The 19,633-nt window shown below is 46.7% G+C and overlaps 2 protein-coding genes across 4 annotated transcripts in view; one reads left to right on the plus strand and one right to left on the minus strand.

Moving 5' to 3' along the window:
* LOC309537714 (guanylate-binding protein 1-like) overlaps positions 1 to 4,792 on the minus strand; it is a 39,569-nt gene extending 34,777 nt beyond the window's left edge. Inside the window, exon 1 of the mRNA XM_082232666.1 lies at positions 4,774 to 4,792. The gene's annotated coding sequence lies outside the window, so the exon portion shown is untranslated. The remainder of the gene's footprint in view (positions 1 to 4,773) is intronic.
* LOC309537715 (guanylate-binding protein 1-like) overlaps positions 1 to 16,989 on the plus strand; it is a 70,535-nt gene extending 53,546 nt beyond the window's left edge. For 2 of the 3 annotated variants that reach the window (XM_082232669.1, XM_082232668.1), the window contains 10 exons: positions 6,001 to 6,215; positions 7,539 to 7,666; positions 8,351 to 8,460; positions 9,051 to 9,250; positions 10,189 to 10,431; positions 12,036 to 12,319; positions 13,436 to 13,648; positions 14,434 to 14,536; positions 14,753 to 14,946; positions 16,084 to 16,989. In XM_082232669.1, coding sequence (XP_082088795.1) covers positions 6,020 to 6,215; positions 7,539 to 7,666; positions 8,351 to 8,460; positions 9,051 to 9,250; positions 10,189 to 10,431; positions 12,036 to 12,319; positions 13,436 to 13,648; positions 14,434 to 14,536; positions 14,753 to 14,946; positions 16,084 to 16,386 — 1,974 coding nt within the window. In that variant the 5' untranslated portion in view covers positions 6,001 to 6,019 and the 3' untranslated portion in view covers positions 16,387 to 16,989. Of the gene's footprint in view, positions 1 to 4,826; positions 4,965 to 6,000; positions 6,216 to 7,538; positions 7,667 to 8,350; positions 8,461 to 9,050; positions 9,251 to 10,188; positions 10,432 to 12,035; positions 12,320 to 13,435; positions 13,649 to 14,433; positions 14,537 to 14,752; positions 14,947 to 16,083 lie in introns of those variants that run through there. The other variant, XM_082232667.1, reaches the window with a different exon arrangement.
* The last annotated feature ends 2,644 nt before the right edge of the window (positions 16,990 to 19,633 follow it).

Genomic DNA, 19,633 nt, shown 5'->3' on the forward strand with positions numbered 1-19,633 from the left:
GCCATCAAATGCCGATAGTGCTCTTCAGCTCTCTATATTGGATAAATAGGCCAAACCCTACGCCAGAGGATAAACGGGACATAAATCTGATACAGTGGTACCTCAGGTTACAGACGCTTTAGGTTACAGACACCACTAACCCAGAAATAGTGCCTCAGGTTAAGAACTTTGCTTCAGGATGAGAACAGAAATTGAGCAGTGGCGGCACGGCAGCAGTGGGAGGCCCCATTAGCTAAAGTGGTGCTTCAGGTAAAGAACAATTTCAGGTTAAGAACGGACCTCCAGAGCGAATTAAGTTCTTAACCCGAGGTACCACTGTATCAGGAATCACAAGACAGAGAAACCAGTAGGAGAACACTTCAATCTTCGAGGACATTCTATACAAGATCTCAAAGTAGCTGTCTTATTACAAAAGAATTTCAGAAAGAGACTGGAAAGATAAGTTGCTGAATTGCGTTGCAGGTGGCGCTGTGGGTTAAACCACAGAGCCTAGGACTTGCCGATCAGAAGGTCGCCGGTTCGAATCCCCGCGACGGAGTGAGCTCCCGTTGCTCGGTCCCAGCTCCTGCCAACCTAGCAGTTTGAAAGCACATCAAAGTGCAAGTAGATAAATAGGTACGAGTAGATAAATAGGAAAGCCTTTGACAATATTTCTTGTTGTTTTATGAAGAAGAATTTACAGGGGATGGGGGTAGGTTTTGAAAATGGTATAGGTGCAATTTATTCAGAACAAAAGGCAAAATTAATTGTGAATAATGTGATGAGAGAAGAGTTTAAGATTGAAAAAGGGACATGACAAGGTTGCCCAATATCTCCATTGCTTTTTATATCGGTCCTAGAGGTTTTGCTAAATATGATTAGAAAGGACCAAGAGGTTAAAGGTATACATGTGGGAGCTAAACAGTATAAATTGAAAGCATTTGCTGATGATTTAGTATTGACCTTGCAGGAGCCAGAACCTAGTATTAAAAGGGTATTGGAACTGATTCATGAATTTGGACAGGTTGCAGGTTTTAAGTTGAATAAGATGAAAACCAAGGTTCTAGAGAAAAATTTAACTATGAATGAGAGAGAGAAGTTTCAGGAGGAGACAGGACTAACATTGGTTAAAAAAGTGAAATACTTAGGGGTTAACATGACTGCTAAAAATGTGAACTTATTCAAGGATACCGTATTTTTCGCACGATTGGACGCACCGGACCATAGGACGCACCTAGCTTTTTTGGGGGGAAATAAAGGGAAAAAAAATTCCCTTTATTTCCCCCCCAAAAGCAGGTCAGGGAAACCGAACCAGGTCGAGGAACAGCGGGATAGTGGCGCTGCGCCTCCCTGCTGTCCCCCGAGCTTGTGGGGCTTGCCTGATGTCTGCCTGGCGCGCGGGGCGCTCTGCTTCAGCGGGCCCCACCCGCCGGGCGGCAGGCTGCTATCCGCAGCTTGGGGAGCCCTGCGGGGAACTCCTGCAGGGCTCCCCACGCTGCGGATGCATGCCTGGCACGAGGGGCGCTCTGCTTCAGGGTGCCCCTCGCGCCGGGCGGCAGGCTGCTATCTGCAGCGTGGGGAGCCCTGCGGGGAACTCCTGCAAGGGTCCCCACGCTGCGGATGTGTTCCCGAAGCGCTGGGCGCTCTGCTTTCAGGGTGCCCGACACTCCGGGAAGCAGGCTGCTATCCGCAGCCTAGACATCCCTGCGGGACCTCCCGCAGGGCTGCCTAGGCTGCGGATGTGTTCCCGAAGCACCGGGCGCTCTGCTTTCAGGGCGCCCGACGCTCCGGGAAGCAGGCTGCTATCCGCAGCCTAGACACAGCTAGCGGAGCGCTAATCCCGAAGCTTGGGGCGTGCGGAGCTCAGCGCGCCCCAACTTCTGGGTGCTGGCAAGGTCTCCGCTAGACGGCTAGCGGAGACCTTGCCGGCACCCAGAAGCTTGGGGCGCGCTGAGCTCCGCACGCCCCAAGCTTCGGGATTAATGCAGCGCTCCGCTAGCCGTGGGAGAGCTGGGTCTCCCACGGCTAGCGGATAGCTTCCTGAAGCCTGGAGAGCGAGAGGGGTCGGTGCGCACCGACCCCTCTCACTCTCCAGGCTTCAGCGAAAGCCTGCATTCGCTCCATAGGACGCACACACATTTTCCCTTGCTTTTTAGGAGGGAAAAAGTGCGTCCTATGGTGCGAAAAATACGGTAATTATGAAAAATGTTGGACTGAAGTGAAAAAGGACTTAGAAGTATGGACAAATTTGAAATTATCATTGATAGGCCGAATTGCTGTGATAAAGATGAATGTGCTGCCAAGGATGTTATTTTTGTTCCAAACATTGCAAATTTTGGATAAGATGGATTGTTTCAAGAAGTGGCAGAAGGATATTTCTAGATTTGTTTGGCAGGGCAAGAAGCCTCGAATAAAATTTAAGATATTAACGGATGCTAAAGAAAGAGGTGGATTTGCCCTGCCAGACCTTAAACTTTATTATGATTCAGCTGCTTTTTGTTGGCTGAGAGAATGGCTGCTTCTTGAAAATACTGAAGTGTTGGACTTAGAAGGTTTTAACAATGTATTCAGATGGCATGCATATTTGTGGTATGATAAGGTAAAAGCACATAAAGCATTTAAAAATCATATTGTTAGAAAAGCATTGTTTAATGTTTGGATAAGATATAAAGATTTGTTAGGGAAAAAACCCCCAAGATGGTTGTCACCAATGGAAGCAAAGGCACAGAAAAAAACTCAATATGGAGTCCAAATGGCCAAAATATTGGGAAATTCTGGAACAAGATGGAGAGAGAATAAAATTGCAGAGCTTTGAAAAATTGAAAAACAAAGTGCGAGATTGGCTCCATTACTATCAAATAATGTAGGCATACAAATTGGACAAAAATGTTGGTTTCCAGGTGGAAAAATCAAAATTGGAAACAGAATTGTTAGATCCAAAAACTAAGAATTTGTCAAGAATGTATAACTTGCTGTTGAAATGGAACACTCAGGATGAAACGGTGAAATCAGCTATGATTAAATGGGCACAAGATGTTGGACATAACATAATGATGGCTGACTGGGAACAGTTATGGACCACAGGTATGAAATTTACGGCATGTAATGCCTTAAGACAAAATTTAATGAAAATGATTTATAGGTGGTACATGACACCTTCAAGTTAAGCTTCAAAAAAATCTACCATTTGCCCGATAATAAATGTTGGAAATGTAATGAGACTGAAGGTACATTCTTTCACCTTTGGTGGACATGCCCAAGGATTAAGGCATTCTGGGAGATGATTTATAATGAAATGAAGAAGGTATTTAAATATACCTTCCTGAAGAAACCAGAGGCCTTTCTCCTGGGCATGGTTGGCCAATTGGTGTTAAAGAAGGATAGAACTTTTTTAATATATGCAACAACAGCAGCAAGAATACTCATCGCGAAATATTGGAAGACACAAGATTTACCCACCAGGGAAGAATGGCAGATGAAGTTGATGGACTACATGGAATTGGCGGAAATGACTGGCAGAATCCGAGACCAGGGAGAAGAGTCGGTGGAAGAAGACTGGAAAAAGTTTAAAGATTATTTACAGAAATACTGTAAAATTAATGAATGTTAGAAAAATGTTGGAATGAAGTTACAGTATATGGCCTTAGTAGAAATGTTATAAGGAATTAAGTATAAATAGATTATTAGAGCATTAAAGGGAAAAATAAGGTTAGAATGTGTTAAGACAATTATAGGATAGAAAATAGAGGAAGATGGAAAGGAATTGCTGAAACAATTAATAGAAGTGGAATACAAAAAGGGAGGTGTGAGGAGGTCGTGGAAATTAGTGAAAGAAGGATAAAATATTGAAATTGGACTGTGTTTTAAATGGTTTTTGTTTTGTTTTGTTAGTTGTATGCTAGTGTTTTGCAGTGTTTTTTTCATATTGTATTGCATTATTGTATGGTTTTTCTTTTTTGGTTTTTTGTAGTGTTGTGTTCAATCTGTTGGAAAACTAATAAATATTATTATATATATAAAATAATAATAGATAAATAGATACCGCTCCAGCGGGAAGGTAAACGGCGTTTCCATGCGCTGCTCTGGTTCGCCAGAAGCGGCTTAGTCATGCTGGCCACATGACCCAGAAGCTGTACGCCGGCTCCCTCGACTAATAAAGCAAGATGAGTGCCGCATCCCCAGAGTCGGCCACGACTGGACCTAATGGTCAGGAGTTCCTTTACCTTCACCAAACTTAAAACCATGGAGATACCTGGTATGAATAGAGACATTGGATTCTTATCTCATTATGCATGATAAAGCTATTTTTAGCCATCTCACCCCTTGCTTTTTCCTGTAAGACCAATTGCAGTCGTTAACCACACCTATCAGGCAATCACCCATTTCTACCACCCTTCTGAGTAATACCCCTCCCCACCCTCTCACTATATATAAGGGTCAGGTGACTTCTGTTTCAGTGTATCTGAAGAAGTGTGCATGGACACGAAAGCTCATACCAATAACAAACTTAGCCGATCTCTACGGTGCTACTGGAAGGATTCCCACCCACCCCCTTGGTTAATTGCACCTGCCTTTCTGTTTGCTCGTTTCCCAGAATCGCGCGCCTTTCAGAGAAAGAGGTGCGCAGCCCGGGCACTTTCGCTTTCGGTCCTCGCATATCTTGAAGCCTCGCCAGGGCAATAAAGGAGGCTGATTGGTCGCGACGACCTCCCATTTCCTGGAAGAGCAGCTGGGGCGCTGCAAGAGCTTTCGAGCCACAAAAGCGTCTTGCAATTCCCGAGTTCTTGCTCTTACCCCGAAGGCGAGGCTTGAGCTTCTCCTGCCGTCCCCTCCCGCCGTCTCCGCTGGGAACTCCGAGCAAGGCTCTCTCCCTCTTCCTGCCGGCCTGCCAGCTCGTCTGCAAGAGAGAACCCGCAACAATCGAGTCCGGTCAAGACCCATCCTCCCGAGGCCCGTCCCTGCAAAAAAGAAAACAACACCAAAAAGTAAGAAACGGCAGCTTCGCGATGTCGCTGTTGTTGTTAACCCCCCTAGCGCTCCTTTCTTTTTACAAGGTAAACACGGCGCGGGAATCTTAGCCAGGAGCAAAAGCAGCCGAGGGAGTGTAGGAGCCAATTCGGAGGGGCCGAGGGGTTTTTGCTCCCCCAATAAAATATTTGAGCCCTCACCCCCACCCCAAGTTGAAGGGCATTGTCATTCAAATGGGGTGTGTGCACCGTGTCATGTGATCGATTATGCGGGGTGGGGCTTACCTGGGCCACCCCAATATTCAAGTTTTGACACACCTGCAAGGAAGGGAATCCTAGCAGCGGGGAGGTGGCTGGCAAGGAAAGGGTTAACCAAACATGCAAGTCCCGTGCCCCCCCCCCGCACTGACCTTTGCAGTGGAGACTTTTGCTTTCGTGCCTGCAGCGTGCAGCTAGAACTTTTGCTTCAAAAGACTCCGATAGTATAAATACGTGGCTCTTGCAACAGAGGCATGGGAGGGGTGGGAATTAAAATGTTGGCACGCCAGAATGTATTCTTAAATGGGGAGGGGGTCAGTTCTGCCGGCTTCACATCAGTTCCGATAAAATGAAAGCCATAGGTGTGGTGCTGGGGGGGAATGGTGCCAGCAGGGACAAAGTCTACTTCCAGGTGTGCATGAAAGAAAAATGACAGCATCTAGGACAGATGTAGACTTGTCACAACTATCCTGAGAATGTCCAACTGGGTAACTTTCAGGTGCCAGAAGATATCTGGGATCCCAGTGAGGCGAAGCTGAATTGTGATTTGTGCCCTTCTTGAACTCTTTTTCCAGTCAGGTTTCACTCATTCACACGTTCACAGGCAGAGACAAACTTGAATTGAATTGGACTACAATTCTCATCATTCGTAGCTAGCAGGACCAGTGGTCAGGGATGATGGGAACTGTAGTCCAAAAAGAGCCGGAGACCCAAGTTTGGGAAACACGGACTCACTAATAGGCAGACACACACTTGAGTTTCCACTGTGTTGTGAGCTCCTGTTTTCCTTTTGCAGACCCATCTTCTCTTGCACGATGGCCCCAGGGCAGGTCCACATGGCGGCTCCTGTTTGCCTAATTGAGAACATGCCGGATGGGAAGCTGGTGGTGAACCGGGAGGCTGCAGAGGTGCTTGCCAGGATCCGCCAGCCAGTGGTGGTGGTGGCCATTGCGGGGTTGTACCGCACTGGCAAGTCCTACCTCATGAACAGGCTTGCCGGCAAGAGAAAAGGTGACTGGCTTCATGAATAATCCCCATTATTCAAGGGAAGGGCTGGAGTCTAGCAGCTTTGCATGAGGAGCAAGGCAGTGGAGTCTGGTGTTTCTGGAACAGGGTATCGGAGCCCCTGGGTTTTCTGCCTAGCCTGGGGAGAAGCATGGAGGAAGAGGTGTAAATTAATATTTATATAGAACCAGAGGGGAGATAAGACTGAGTCAGAGGTTTGTGGTCCCCACTCAGCAGAATTCACAGGAGGGAAGGTTATATATATATATATATATATGGGACGTGGGTGGCACTGTGGGTAAAACCTCAGCGCCTAGGACTTGCCGATCGCATGGTCGGCGGTTCGAATTCCCGTGACGGGGTGAGCTCCCGTCTTTCGGTCCCAGCTCCTGCCCACCTAGCAGTTCGAAAGCACCCTTAAAGTGCAAGTAGATAAATAGGTACCGCTTTATAGCGGGAAGGTAAACGGCATTTCCGTGTGCTGCGCTGGTGCCGGCTCGCCAGAGCAGCTTCGTCACGCTGGCCACGTGACCCGGAAGTGTCTTCGGATGGCGCCGGCTCCCGGCCTCTAGAGTGAGATGAGCGCAAAACCCTAGAGTCTGTCAAGACTGGCCCGTACGGGCAGGGGTACCTTTACCTTTTATATATATACCCCACGTTTCCTCCAAGGAGCTCCAGGTGGTCTTCAGTTTTCCCCATATACATTTTATGCTCACAGCAACCCTGAGACATAGGTTCAGCTGAGAGACAGCAACTAGGGTAGGCAAGCTAAGGCCTACAGCCCAATCTCCTTCCCAGTCTGGCCTGCAGACAGTCCGGAAATCAGCGTGTTTTTACATGAGTAGAACGTGTCCTTTTATTTAAAATGCATCTCTGGGTTATTTTGGGGGCATAGGAATTCGTTCATTTCCCCCCCTTCAAAATATAGTCTGCCCACCACATGGTCTGAGGGACGGTGGACTGGCCCATGGCTTAAAAAGGTTGCTGACCCCTGAACTAGCCCAATGTCTCCCTGTGTGGATTCCACCTCTGTTCTTCCGCATCCTAGTCCCAAGTTTAATGTGCTCGACACTTTACAGCTTACATAGGTTCTTCTTTGTTTTGTGCACAAGTTTTCTTTCGCTACTTGCTAAGCTACTATTCTCAGCACCCAAGCAAACTACAGTTCCCACTATTCTTGGGGTGTGTGTGGAACTCGTGTGCTTTAAAGCTATGATGGGGATGTGACAAATGTTTCATTGAGTTCAGTGGGATTTCCCAGTGCCCTGCGCCTTAAGCCGTGGCACCTGTTGTTTTCTCTCTCTGAATCATTGCCCGCTCTTTCCTCAGGTTTCTGTTTGGGTGCCACGGTGCAGGGGCTCACGAAGGGCATCTGGATGTGGTGCCTCCCTCACCCCCACAGGCCTGACCTCACACTGCTGTTGCTGGACACAGAAGGGTTGGGTGATGTGCAGAAGGTGAGCTGGGGGAGATGGCAGCTGGGATGACAGCGGAAGACTAGCCCTTTCAAAAGAGCCTTGTGGCAAAATATGCTGGCCTGGTGTTAAGAATACCACAACACACACAGTAACTAGCTGTAAAGTAACATAACATTATATATAATTGTCATATCAAAAAATTGCAAAGCACAGTTCCTGGTGGCAATAACATATCATATTACTATTAACCTTCTATATGTTTTATTGTCATAACATCTAAGGATAGTCGAGTCCAAAGATTGTCAAGTCCAACGATTACAACGTACGGTTCCTGTGGGAAACAACATACTGATATCTTCCTTCTGCATTGTCCTATGTCTTCAGAGTGTAACAAACTTAGTAACAATAAGGCAGCTGATGAAAGACCAGTTCTCAGGATAGACCCTTGTTTCGCCCATTGGGCTTCTTCAGTGACAAGGTTTCCAGGAGGTTTTTCAGGTTTTTTTCAGCCGAAATAGTCCATAGGAATGCAGAAGTTGCCACTCAGAGGCGTTTGTGTTGTGGTATTCTGAACATGATTTATGTAATGAGGCAATTGTGTTGTGTGTTGACCTGGTATTAATGGCAATGGCGCCTACCAGAGAGGTGCCAGAACTGAGTTCCGGTGAGTTCTGGCTGAACCCCCCCCCCCCGGTGGTAACTGATATTATATTTCTGTTTCAGGGAAACACACAGAATGACTCGTGGATCTTTGCCCTGGCCATTCTGCTCAGCAGCACCCTGGTGTACAACAGCATAGGCACCATTGATCAAAATGCGCTGGAGAACCTGCAGTATCCTTTTGGGGCATCAGAAATCCCAGCTGGCCTTGCACACTTGGCCTGGAGGAACTAGGAGGAGGCAGTTGTAGGTTGTCCCCCTAGGGGTTTCACTCCATGGGAGGGGGTGCAGGCAGGAACTCCAGAAGGCATAAAATTAGGAATTGGCCTTAAGGTGTAAAAATGAGAGATGTCAGCCCCTTGCCACAAAACCCTGCCTTAATTACAGTTGCAATACAGTTGTATCTTGGTTGCCGAATGACTTGGAACTCATGCTTTTCGGTTCCCGGACGATTGAAAACCGGAAGTGAATGTTCGGTTTTTGAACAATTTTCGGAAGCCAAATGTCTGGCACGGCTTCCGATTGGCTGCAGGAGCTTCCTGCAGCCAATCAGAAGCTGCACTTTGGTTTCTGAACGTTTTGGAAGTTGAACAGTCTTCCATGACGGATTCCGTTTGACTTCCAAGGTACGACTATATGTGGTCTTTCTGTAGTGTAAATCTCTCTGCTCAAAAGCTGTATCATCATTTCCGGCCAGCCCACAACTGCAGGTTCAAACAGGCCCCAAACCAGCCCTGGAATTGTTTTCCTTAGCACTCCCCAGCTACGTCACTGAGCTGACAAAAAGGATTAAAGCCAAAGCTTCCTCCGGGGAAGATGAAGAGGAGGAGAACTCTGCCGAATTTGTCCGTTTCTTCCCAGACTTCATCTGGGCAGTGCGGGATTTCACACTACAGCTGGAGATAGATGGACACCCCGTCACTGAGGACGGGTACCTGGAGAATGCATTGAGACTGCAGAAAGGTACAGTAACTGCAAGAAAGAAAATGCAGTGTCTGAGATGGAGAGAGGACACCGTTAGTTGAGAGGTACACAAATGATCTAAGTCAAAAAGGCCTAATATTCAGGTGGGTGAATGTATCCAGTCACATAGCCACTGAGGGCTAAAGAGGTTTAACTGATTTCCTCTGTGCTACATGGAGCAAGACAGAAATACATCCCACCGGGTCCTGAGGCACATGTCTCTGGCTGCAGACTGCATGAGTAATAACTCTTCAAGCTAATCCTCAGTTGTGTTCCCAGGGAGGTTTACAAACGCCCTACAACAATTACAATGTCAGTACCCAAACTGTAAAAGCTAAAAGCCACAAAATTGTGAAAAACCTCATACCACCAGGTTAGTTGCTTGTACAGTTGGACTGGGCTCCCTGAAACTCCTATGACATAGGAGTCTTACCCGCTAATCTCAAATATACACATGCGAGCTGTAAGTGCGCTATGAAGAGGGAAATACATATACAGTGGTACCTCAGGTTACAGACGCTTCAGGTTATAGACTCCACTAACCCAGAAATAGTACCTCAGGTTAAGAACTTTGCTTCAGGATGAGAACAGAAATCGTGCTCCGGTGGCAGCGGGAGGCCCCATTAGCTAAATTGGTGCTTCAGGTTAAGAACAGTTTCAGGCTAAGAATGGACCTCCGGAACGAATTAAGTACTTAACCCGAGGTACCACTGTACTCAGAGCAAGGCCATAACATTGGAGTGCTGAAACAGAGAGCAATATTCTAACTCTGTTTACAGCAAGTCCTGGGACCTCAGGTGTCAGTCGAGTTGGCATGGAGACTTGAATGTTTACAGTTAACCAGGTGAGTTTGCTCCACCAGGGAGATGGTTGGCACATTTTCTGTGGAATTTGGCGATAGTAGCAGATTGTCTTGTGTACTCTCACTTCTCCCCCAGGTAATAGTGAGCAAATCCAGAGGTGCAACATGCCTAGGTCGTGTATCCGGAGATTCTTTCCTTCGCGGAAATGTTTCACGTTTGACCGTCCAGCTAACAAGAAAAAGTTGTCTCGGCTGGAAGAACTGGAAGAAGAGGATTTGGAGGAAGATTTCTTGGAGCCGGTGGGCCGTTTCTGCCAACACATCTGGGAGACATCGCGACCCAAGACAGTCCCGGGAGGCCAAGTTGTGACAGGAATAAGTAAGGAACATTTTTAAAAGATTGTAGGCTGGGGTTGGTGGGTAGAGAACCATTCTGAGTAAAGTAATTAGTTTTACCCAGTGCCGTTCTAATAATACTAATAACTAGTCTCAGTCTGGGAACCCCATGGATGGGGGGCTTTTTCCTCCAGAGCAGTTTGGGGGTGAAGGAAGCTGTCAGCTTGAGGTGAATGGTGTTACTCAGCTACCAGCCAAGAAGGGATCAGGTGACATCAGAAACCAATAGTGACCCACCTGACTGTAGAAAATGCTTTAGTTTGTCCTTGCTCTGCAGTTTGACGATTTCTTTGTTCACGTGCAGGCTGAATTGCATGTAAGCTGCTCATTTGATTGCCTGCTGAACATCATTTAGCTAGAATTTATTTTGAAAACTATATACAGAGAATAAAATACAGTAACGATTCTGTGATGGAACCCAAATTCTACTTTCAGAGAAATTTGGTTGCGTCATTTGTGCAGAAAGCAACATTGTATGCATTGTTTTAAAGTCTTACATCATTTATTATGCTTCTGCAGCAAGCAAGGACTTGAACCCATGACATTTGGCTACTAAAAAGCCTGTTCACCCCCTCCCCCTTTTATTTATTGAGAATTAATAGACCCAAACACTTCCATGCCTATTTCTGCAGAGTTAATTCCCCATGGTGCTGCTAATATAGGGGCTTTGTTCTTTGTTTTGTTGATGTTTTATTTCTTGTATTCAATAAAATATTGGTTCTGAGCTGGGTTCTGAGCCCAGTTGTGCTGTTTCATACTTATCACAGTGTGGCCCCACGGCTGCAGGATACACACTGTGCTGACGATGAGTTATGGATTGGGCTGCTTCCAGTTTTGGCAAGAACCAGAAGTATGGAAGGCAATAATACATATGTAGCATAGAGGTAAAGGTAAAGGGACCCCTGACCATTAGGTCCAGTCGTGACCGACTCTGGGGTTGCGGCTCTCATCTCGCTTTAATGGCCAAGGGAGCTGGTGTACAGCTTCCGGGTCATGTGGCCAGCATCACTAAGCCGCTTCTGGCGAACCAGAGCAGCACACGGAAACACTGTTTACCTTCCCGCCAGAGCGGTACCTATTTATCTACTTGCACTTTGACGTGCTTTCGAACTGCTAGATTGGCAGGAGCAGGGACTGAGCAATGGGAGCTCACCCCATCGTGGGGATTCGGACCTTCTGATCTGCAAGTTCTAGGATCTGTGGTTTAACCCACAGCGCCACCCGTGTCCTGTAGCATAGAGAGGTAATAATAATTAGGAATGAGATGTGGGTGCAGGGCAGAGAATAGTAATCTCTGCTTTTTAAGCATTCCCAAGTGCTTCCTTCATATTTCAGGTTATTTTCTACAGGCATGAGGGCTACAACATTACTTTTAAAAACATGTCTTCTCTGCCTCTTGTTTTGTGCAGAATATCTATTTCTTTTCTTTTATGAGAACAGTGATGATGTGTCCCCAGTTATAGTACAAACGTTTGAAAGATGTTTGACTCGGGATACATTTCCTCGGTGTACAAAAGTTAAGTGGGATGGGCATCCCTGTTCTGCCATTTCTGATTTGGTGACTTGGCCCAACTCTTCCCTCTTCAGTGCTTCAGAACCTGGTGAAGACCTACGTCAATGCTATCAACAGCGGGGATTTGCCCTGCTTGGAGAATGCCGTGCTGGCCCTGGCAGAGATCGAGAACGCAGCAGCCGTGTGTGATGCCATTTCCTGTTATGAAGAGCGGATGGGGCAGCGGTTGAACCTGCCCACAGGCTCCGTCAATGAGTTGCTGGCGGTGCACGCCGAGTGTGAGAGGGAAGCCACTGGCATCTTCATGGCCCGTGCCTTCGGCGATGAGTTGGTAAAAAAATCACAAGAGAAGCTTGAGGTAAATCTGTTCTCTTAAAACAAAAAACAACAACAACAAAAACAACTCCTCTGCCCCAAGGATAGACAATACTGGTCTGACTCTGTACGAGGGAGCTTCCTGTCTTCCTACATAAATGTTAATTGGCTGAAGGAGACATTTAGAAGAAAACAAGATCAGGAAAAAATAAATAAAACTTAGCAGAATAAACGCTTACCTAACATAGCTCCGAGCATCACAGCTAGGAGGGCCTTCCAAAACTCGCACGATTTTCTAAAAATCTCTCTCTTCAGAATGGAGACAGCCTCTTGTTATCCAAAGGCAAAAAGGAAGATAGAAAGGTGACATAAAGCAGGCTGCTGTAAGCTAAGCTGATGTAAAGTTATACACCAAATTCCATTCAGCCATTGAGCTACTGCTTGCTTAGCAATCCTAAGCCTGGCAGAGGGAGAACAAACCTGTAAAATAAGTGTTTGAACTGCACCATCCCCTTGGCCATCTGAATTTTCATTGGGGTTCCAGGTCACATGACTGAGCAGAATAGGCCTAGGATTCCCCCCCCCCAGTCCTGCCCCCACCAGGCCCCCTTTTCAGGCTTTAGGCCAGCTCGAGATGTGAGTCATGGCTGAACCAGGATCTGGAGGAAACTCTAGTGTATCCCCGACTGAACCGAGCATGAGGGAGCGAAGCCAGCATAGCCTGCTTGTGCGGGGAACTTCCTGGCTCAGCCAGAGATCCGCTGGATCCTAGCCCGTTCATCGTGGAGCATCTTGCTGTAGGATTGTTCGCTTAGTTATCTGTGAAAGACACATTCTCTAGATGAAATGGAAGACAAACACATATCCCAGAAGACTGGTAGGATTGCAATTTGATTGGGTACGCACTTAGTTTTAAACTTTAGGAAAGGTGGAGCCAGACAACTTAAACTGGCCTACATTTTAGAAATGCAGCCATTCTAGATCATTGGTGTCGTAGCTAGTTCACATGATTTTCGGTGGGAGTGGGGAGAGTAAAGTCAATTGAAATTTGTAGTGCGGTTTTGATGTGGCCTTGTTAGTAAGTCTTTCCACCGAAGAGGAAAAGCTTTTTCATCATTATTAACAGATCATCTTTCTGCCAATTTTCTGACTCTTGTAGCAAGAGCTGAAGCAGAAAAAGGAAGAGTTCTGCAGGAAGAATGAGCAGGCATCTTTTGACCGCTGCTTTGCCGTGCTGACAGATCTTTCCCAGGAGCTAGAAGATGAGCTCCGGATGGGAATTTACTCTGTGCCTGGTGGCTACCAGCGTTATCTGAAGAAACGGGATGAAATAGAGAAGAAATACCACTTGGTACCTGAAAAAGGAATTCAGGTAGGGCAGGAAGCCAGCATTTCTGTGATATCCAAAGAATGAGCATTCTTATACTGACTGAGGACAGATCCAAACTTTAGACCTGGAGTGCAATACTGTGAATATTTTCTTGGGAGAAAGCCCCACTGAATTCAATAGGGCTTGATTCAAAGTGAATTAGTTTGTTCCTCTACTTACCAAAGTGAATAAACTCTGTTCAATGAAAAATATATTAAAGTGGTTTACATAAAATAGCGTAGAAGACAAAGATCTCTTTTGAACTATGTGAGAGGGATTGTTGTTTAGTCGTGTCTGACTCTTTGTGACCCCATGAACCAGAGCACGGCAGGCACTCCTGTCTTCCACTGCCTCCCGCAGTTTGGTCAAACTCATGCTGGTAGCTTTGAGAACATTGTCCAACCATCTTGTCCCCTGTCGTCCCCTTCTCCTTGTGCCTCCATCTTTCCCAACATCAGGGTCTTTTCCAGGGAGTCTTCTCTTCTCCTGAGGTGGCCAAAGTATTGGAGCCTCAGCTTCACGACCTGTCCTTCCAGTGAGCACTCAGGGCTGATTTCCTTAAGAATGGAGAGGTTTGATCTTCTTGCAGTCCATAGGACTCTCAAGAGTCTCCTCCAGCACCATAAGAGAGGGATTAGGGACCACTATTATCAATTTCTCAGCACCTCATTAAGATACAATTATTAATTTACTATACACCAATTTTTGTCCTTAATCACAATATATAATCTTGTCCGTCCCCCATTATAGTGTAAAATGAATAACTTTAGCTCTCAATGTGTTATCAGGCAGACAGAGCTCTTGAAGAATTCCTGAAATCCAAGCAGACGGTGGCAAACTCTCTTCTTCAGATGGACCATGCCCTGACCGACAAAGAGAAGGAAATTGAAGGTGCATATCTAAGGCAATGAGTATATGTTATAAATTATATGTATTAGAAAGTAAACGTCCTGGCCTTCTCTGGCTGGGCTCTGAGTTCCCAGGGAAGGGTTACAGTTGTGGTACCTTTTTGCAGAATGGCATAACACAGGGTGAAGGGGAGATGGCGGCAGGGGATGGCAGCCCCCTCAGTATTCATGTTGCCTCTTTTCCTTCGCTGGCCCCCAGCCCAGCGCGCTCAGGCCGAAGCAGCCCAGCTGCAGCAGAAGCTGTTGGAGCAGGAGCAGGCCAGACTGAAGCAAATGATGGAGGATGAGAAGCGAAGCCACGATGAACAGCTCTGGCTGTTGAAGGAGAAGATGGAGAAAGAGAAGAAGTTGATGGAAGAGGAAACAGAAAAGATGATACGGCATAAACTCAAGGTAAAGAGAGCTGAGTCAGATGCAGACTGACCCACTGGAAGATTCAATATTTAGGCCAGGGGTGGGGAGTCTGTGGTCCTCCAGATGTGGTTGGAGCCAACTCTCATCTTTCCCAGTCAGTATGGCCAGTGCTCATGGACCAGAAAAATCTGGAGGGTCCCATTTCCCCTGCTCCTCCTTTCTTCTTAGGATGATGCTTAGAAGCAGAACTCTTCCTCCATTCAAGGCCAAATCTGGTTCACAGACAGCCTCCTTTACTCTTCTAAATGTCTCAACATAAACTGAATATTCCCGGATATGCCATCACCCTCTTTATACAGGCCACATAACCCTATGTCTTTCAAGCAAAATCAAGAACAAATTATTTAATGCTTTAAAGGTGATTGCCGTTACCTTGATTTGTGCCTGGAAAAATCCCTAACTAGAGAACCTGCTTTAAAATGGGCATAATATGCTCTTGCAGGCAAGAAAGCTGCTCTGTCTGGGAGCTTTTCAGTGACTCACTGTGGCTTGGTAAAACCTAGGTTCCATATATTCAATAGACGTTAGCTGGCGTTTCTACAGTACTTTTCCTGAGTGTTCAAACAACTTCTTATACAATTTCTTTGTTCTCTTTACAACAACCCCTTGAGGTGGGTTAGGATCTAATTTTGCCCATACAGTATAGGATGGAATAGTCTGCATGGTACCCTCCAAATGTTAGTGGCCTCCAGCTCCCATCGGCCTCAGCCAGTGGTCATGGATGATGAGAGTCCATTAATATTTGTAGCGTTGACTGTGGCTCTTATCTGTGAAGGTATGGGTCCAGCTGGGATTGGCTTGCCTGAGGACACAGAGCAGGACTGAGCTGAATTTTGTTTGTTGCGCATAGCCAAGCTCCTGTTGCTCTTAACCACGTCAGATTTTGCACAAATCCCTATATGCTCAAAATAAAAAAGCAGGTCTAGTTTGGAGACAGTTGGTTTTATGGGAGGCCATTTGGCAACACAGTGGGAAATGCATTGGTTGGCTACGAAAACGCAACTGCCACACAAAGTGGTCCAGGTCTGGCCTGATCCCATCCCTGTTCATAGATGCTGACCCATTTCTTATCCATTTGTCAACTAAACTGTCTCTGTGTGCTTCTCAACTTCCCAGGAACAAGAGGAACTGCTGAAGGAAGGATTTCAGAAGAGGGCCAATGAGATGGAAAGTGAAATCCAACGTCTCAAAGAAGAAAGTAATAACTCCAAGGTGGCCCATGTGGTGTCTGCTGTAGAAAAATTGTTGTCAACTGTTGCAGGTGTGGGAACACAGCTTTTGCAGTATAGGATGCAGAGTAACATGCTTTCCAGTGCTCTAAATCAACAAAAGAGTGAAAGTGCACCACAGAGTGTAAAAAGCACACCAAGGAGTAAAAACCCACCCAGGAATGTAAGGAGCACACCAAAGAAAAAGTAGTTCCAGCATGGGAATAAATGGGGCTAGTTGTTCTTAGTTTTCTGCTGACTTCCCTATCTTATCACCACATCCACACCTTCATTGCAGTGTTATGTACAGATCAGTGTTTGAAATTCGCCAAGCGCATTTTGCACCCGGTTACTGGCCACTTTGGGACCAGGTGAAGGTGGATGCCTGGGGATCCTTGGCTCTTGCCTGTTTTAAACATCCTGTAATATTTTATCTGCACAATCAGAACAAATTTCAGGAACCAAAAAGTTGTATTGAAAAATATGACTTTTGAGCTGCCTGGCCCCAAAATGGCAACCAGGCATTCTGTTTTTGCCGACTGTAACCTGTTAGTATTTCCCGCCTCCGATGCTGCAGGTGAGATTGGTGTAAATCACATGCCTGTCTGGGAAGAGTGGGGGAGCAGAAGGCGGCCTTATCTCTTCCGCTGTATGTACTGTTTTAAGGAGTGTCATTAGGTGCCTAGCTTATATATCTGAGTTTCTAACTGGCTAGAGAACTAAGTGAATAGTTGTGTCCAACTTGTTTTCTTATATGCTGTTTCTTTTCAGGTATGCAAAGCTGTATAGAAAATAATTAAATGAAATAAATGGCCTGGTCTTTGCCTATAGCCTTATGATTTTATGCCTCTTCCAGCAACTCCTGCAGCCAAGCTGGTGCCAAATGTATGCTTTGCTTTGGACTACATCAGTGAGGCTGAGAAGCAGGGTCTTGTCAGCTGGGCAGCCCAGGACCTCCATACACACTGCCCAGGGTTGCATCGTGGAGAGGTCACTTCAGTGCTTCTAATGCAGCAAAAACAACACGGGAGGCAGACGTTTAAAAGTTACCGGTCTCTGCAGCCACAACCAGTGCTGTGATTTTCCAGCAGGTTGGCTTCACCCCCGGAGGTGCACTCCATTGTCTCTTGAGACAGATGCCAACAAATGGCACATGCAGGGGAAATAGCAGAGGACAGGCATGAAAACTGGGCAAAAGCGGGGAATTGGGCAAAACCACAGAGTACTAAAAAAAAGCCTGGCTGTCACTCACTGTTTGCTGTTCAGGGATTAATGGGAAGTTTTTTCACTGTATGAAATGTGAAACTTGATCGCTGATAATCAGGCATTTGAGACTGTACAAGTAGATGACTGGCCCAGCCCTGTCAATAGGCGGAGTGACACAGGTGCCTCAGTAGGCGGGTGGTGAGGAGGAGAAGGGAAAACAGCAGCAGTGGTGGATCTTGGGCTCTCAAATTCCAGCAGAGCCCTGTGCAAAGCCAAAATTTGGTTCCTGCTGCCTCTTGGACTCCATTCTAAATAAAAGTTGTGGTATCCTCTGCGGTGCTTCCAAAGCTCTGCACCCAGGGCGTCTGAACTGGTCATGTTCTCCTAAATGTGCGTCTGGCAGCAGCCTTCCCTGCAGTTACGACTGAGGTCCCCCTACTGCCACCAGTTCTTCCTTTAGGACGACAGAAATGAATGTGTCCCTCCTGAGACCTGCAAGCTTCCCTGCTGCCTTCATGTGTGGTGGAGGATGCTGCCCTGTTACAGCATTGAAATAATAGCTGCCAGTCTGGTCAGCTACTTTATGTGGACTGTGCCTCAGGTGGCAAAATGTCTTGGGCCAGCCCTGGGAGCAGCCGGTTCATTAGACTTCTAGCCTTCCATTTTGCTTTATCCTGTGTCAAAAGTTACCTTTCCTCTCAACTGTACTATTTCCTCAGTGTGGTGTGAGCTCCTGAAAAGCACCACAAAGAATGCTCTTCATCCTGGAGAAGAGTGACTAGTGGGGTGCCACAGGGTTCTGTCTTGGGACCGGTCTTATTCAACATCTTTATCAACGACTTGGATGATGGACTCAAGGGCATCCTGATCAAATTTGCAGATGACACCAAACTGGGAGGGATGGCTAACACCCCAGAGGACAGGATCACACTTCAAAACGACCTTGACAGATTAGAGAACTGGGCCAAAACAAACAAGATGAACTTTAACAGGGAGAAATGTAAAGTATTGCACTTGGGCAAAAAAATGAGAGGCACAAACACAAGATGGGTGACACCTGGCTTGAGAGCAGTACATGTGAAAAGGATCTAGGAGTCTTGGTTGACCACAAACTTGACATGAGCCAACAGTGTGACGCGGCAGCTAAAAAAGCCAATGCAATTCTGGGCTGCATCTAGATCAAGGGAAGTAATAGTGCCACTGTATTCTGCTCTGGTCAGACCTCACCTGGAGTACTGTGTCCAGTTCTGGGCACCACAGTTCAAGAAGGACACTGACAAACTGGAACGTGTCCAGAGGAGGGCAACCAAAATGGTCAAAGGCCTGGAAACGATGCCTTATGAGGAACGGCTAGGGGAGCTGGGCATGTTTAGCCTGGAGAAGAGGAGGTTAAGGGGTGATATGATAGCCATGTTCAAATATATAAAAGGATGTCATGTAGAGGAGGGAGAAAGGTTGTTTTCTGCTGCTCCAGAGAAGCAGACACGGAGCAATGGATCCAAACTACAAGAAAGAAGATTCCACCTAAACATTAGGAAGAACTTCCTGACAGTAAGAGCTGTTCGACAGTGGAATTTGCTGCCAAGGAGTGTGGTGGAGTCTCCTACTTTGGAGGTCTTTAAGCAGAGGCTTGACAACCATATGTCAGGAGTGCTCTGATGGTGTTTCCTGCTTGGCAGGGGGTTGGACTCGATGGCCCTTGTGGTCTATTCCAACTCTATGATTCTATGAATCTTGGGAACTGTAGTATGCCCACACAGAGCTGCAATTTCCAGCACCTTTAACAAACTACAGTTCCTAGCATTTTTGGGGGGGAGAGGGTTTTGTGACACCCCCAAATCAGCTGACCATAAATCATAAAGCCAATGCCATGTCTGTGAATAGTTGAAAGGCAGGTTTTTACAGCTTTTGAACCATCTTTTTTCCCTCAGTTTGGAGTTTTAAGTGCTAATGTGAAAATTAGTGCCCCAGAAGGGTGTGGACCATGGGTAGGCAAACTAAGGCCCAGGGGCCAGATCCGGCCCAATCCCCTTCTAAATCCGGCCCGTGGACGGTCTGGGAATCAGCATGTTTTCACATGAGTAGAGTGTGTCCTTTTATTTAAAATGCATATCTGGGTTATTTGTGGGGCATACAGTGGCGTAGCGTGGGGGGTGCAGGGGGGCCCGGCCGCACCGGGCGCAACACCTGGGGGTTAGGGTTAGGGGGCGCAAATCCACGGGTTAGGGGGCGCAAATTACTTGCCTTGCCCC

This window comes from Podarcis vaucheri (assembly GCF_965113315.1).
Source record: "Podarcis vaucheri genome assembly, chromosome: 7".
NCBI lineage: Eukaryota > Metazoa > Chordata > Lepidosauria > Squamata > Lacertidae > Podarcis > Podarcis vaucheri.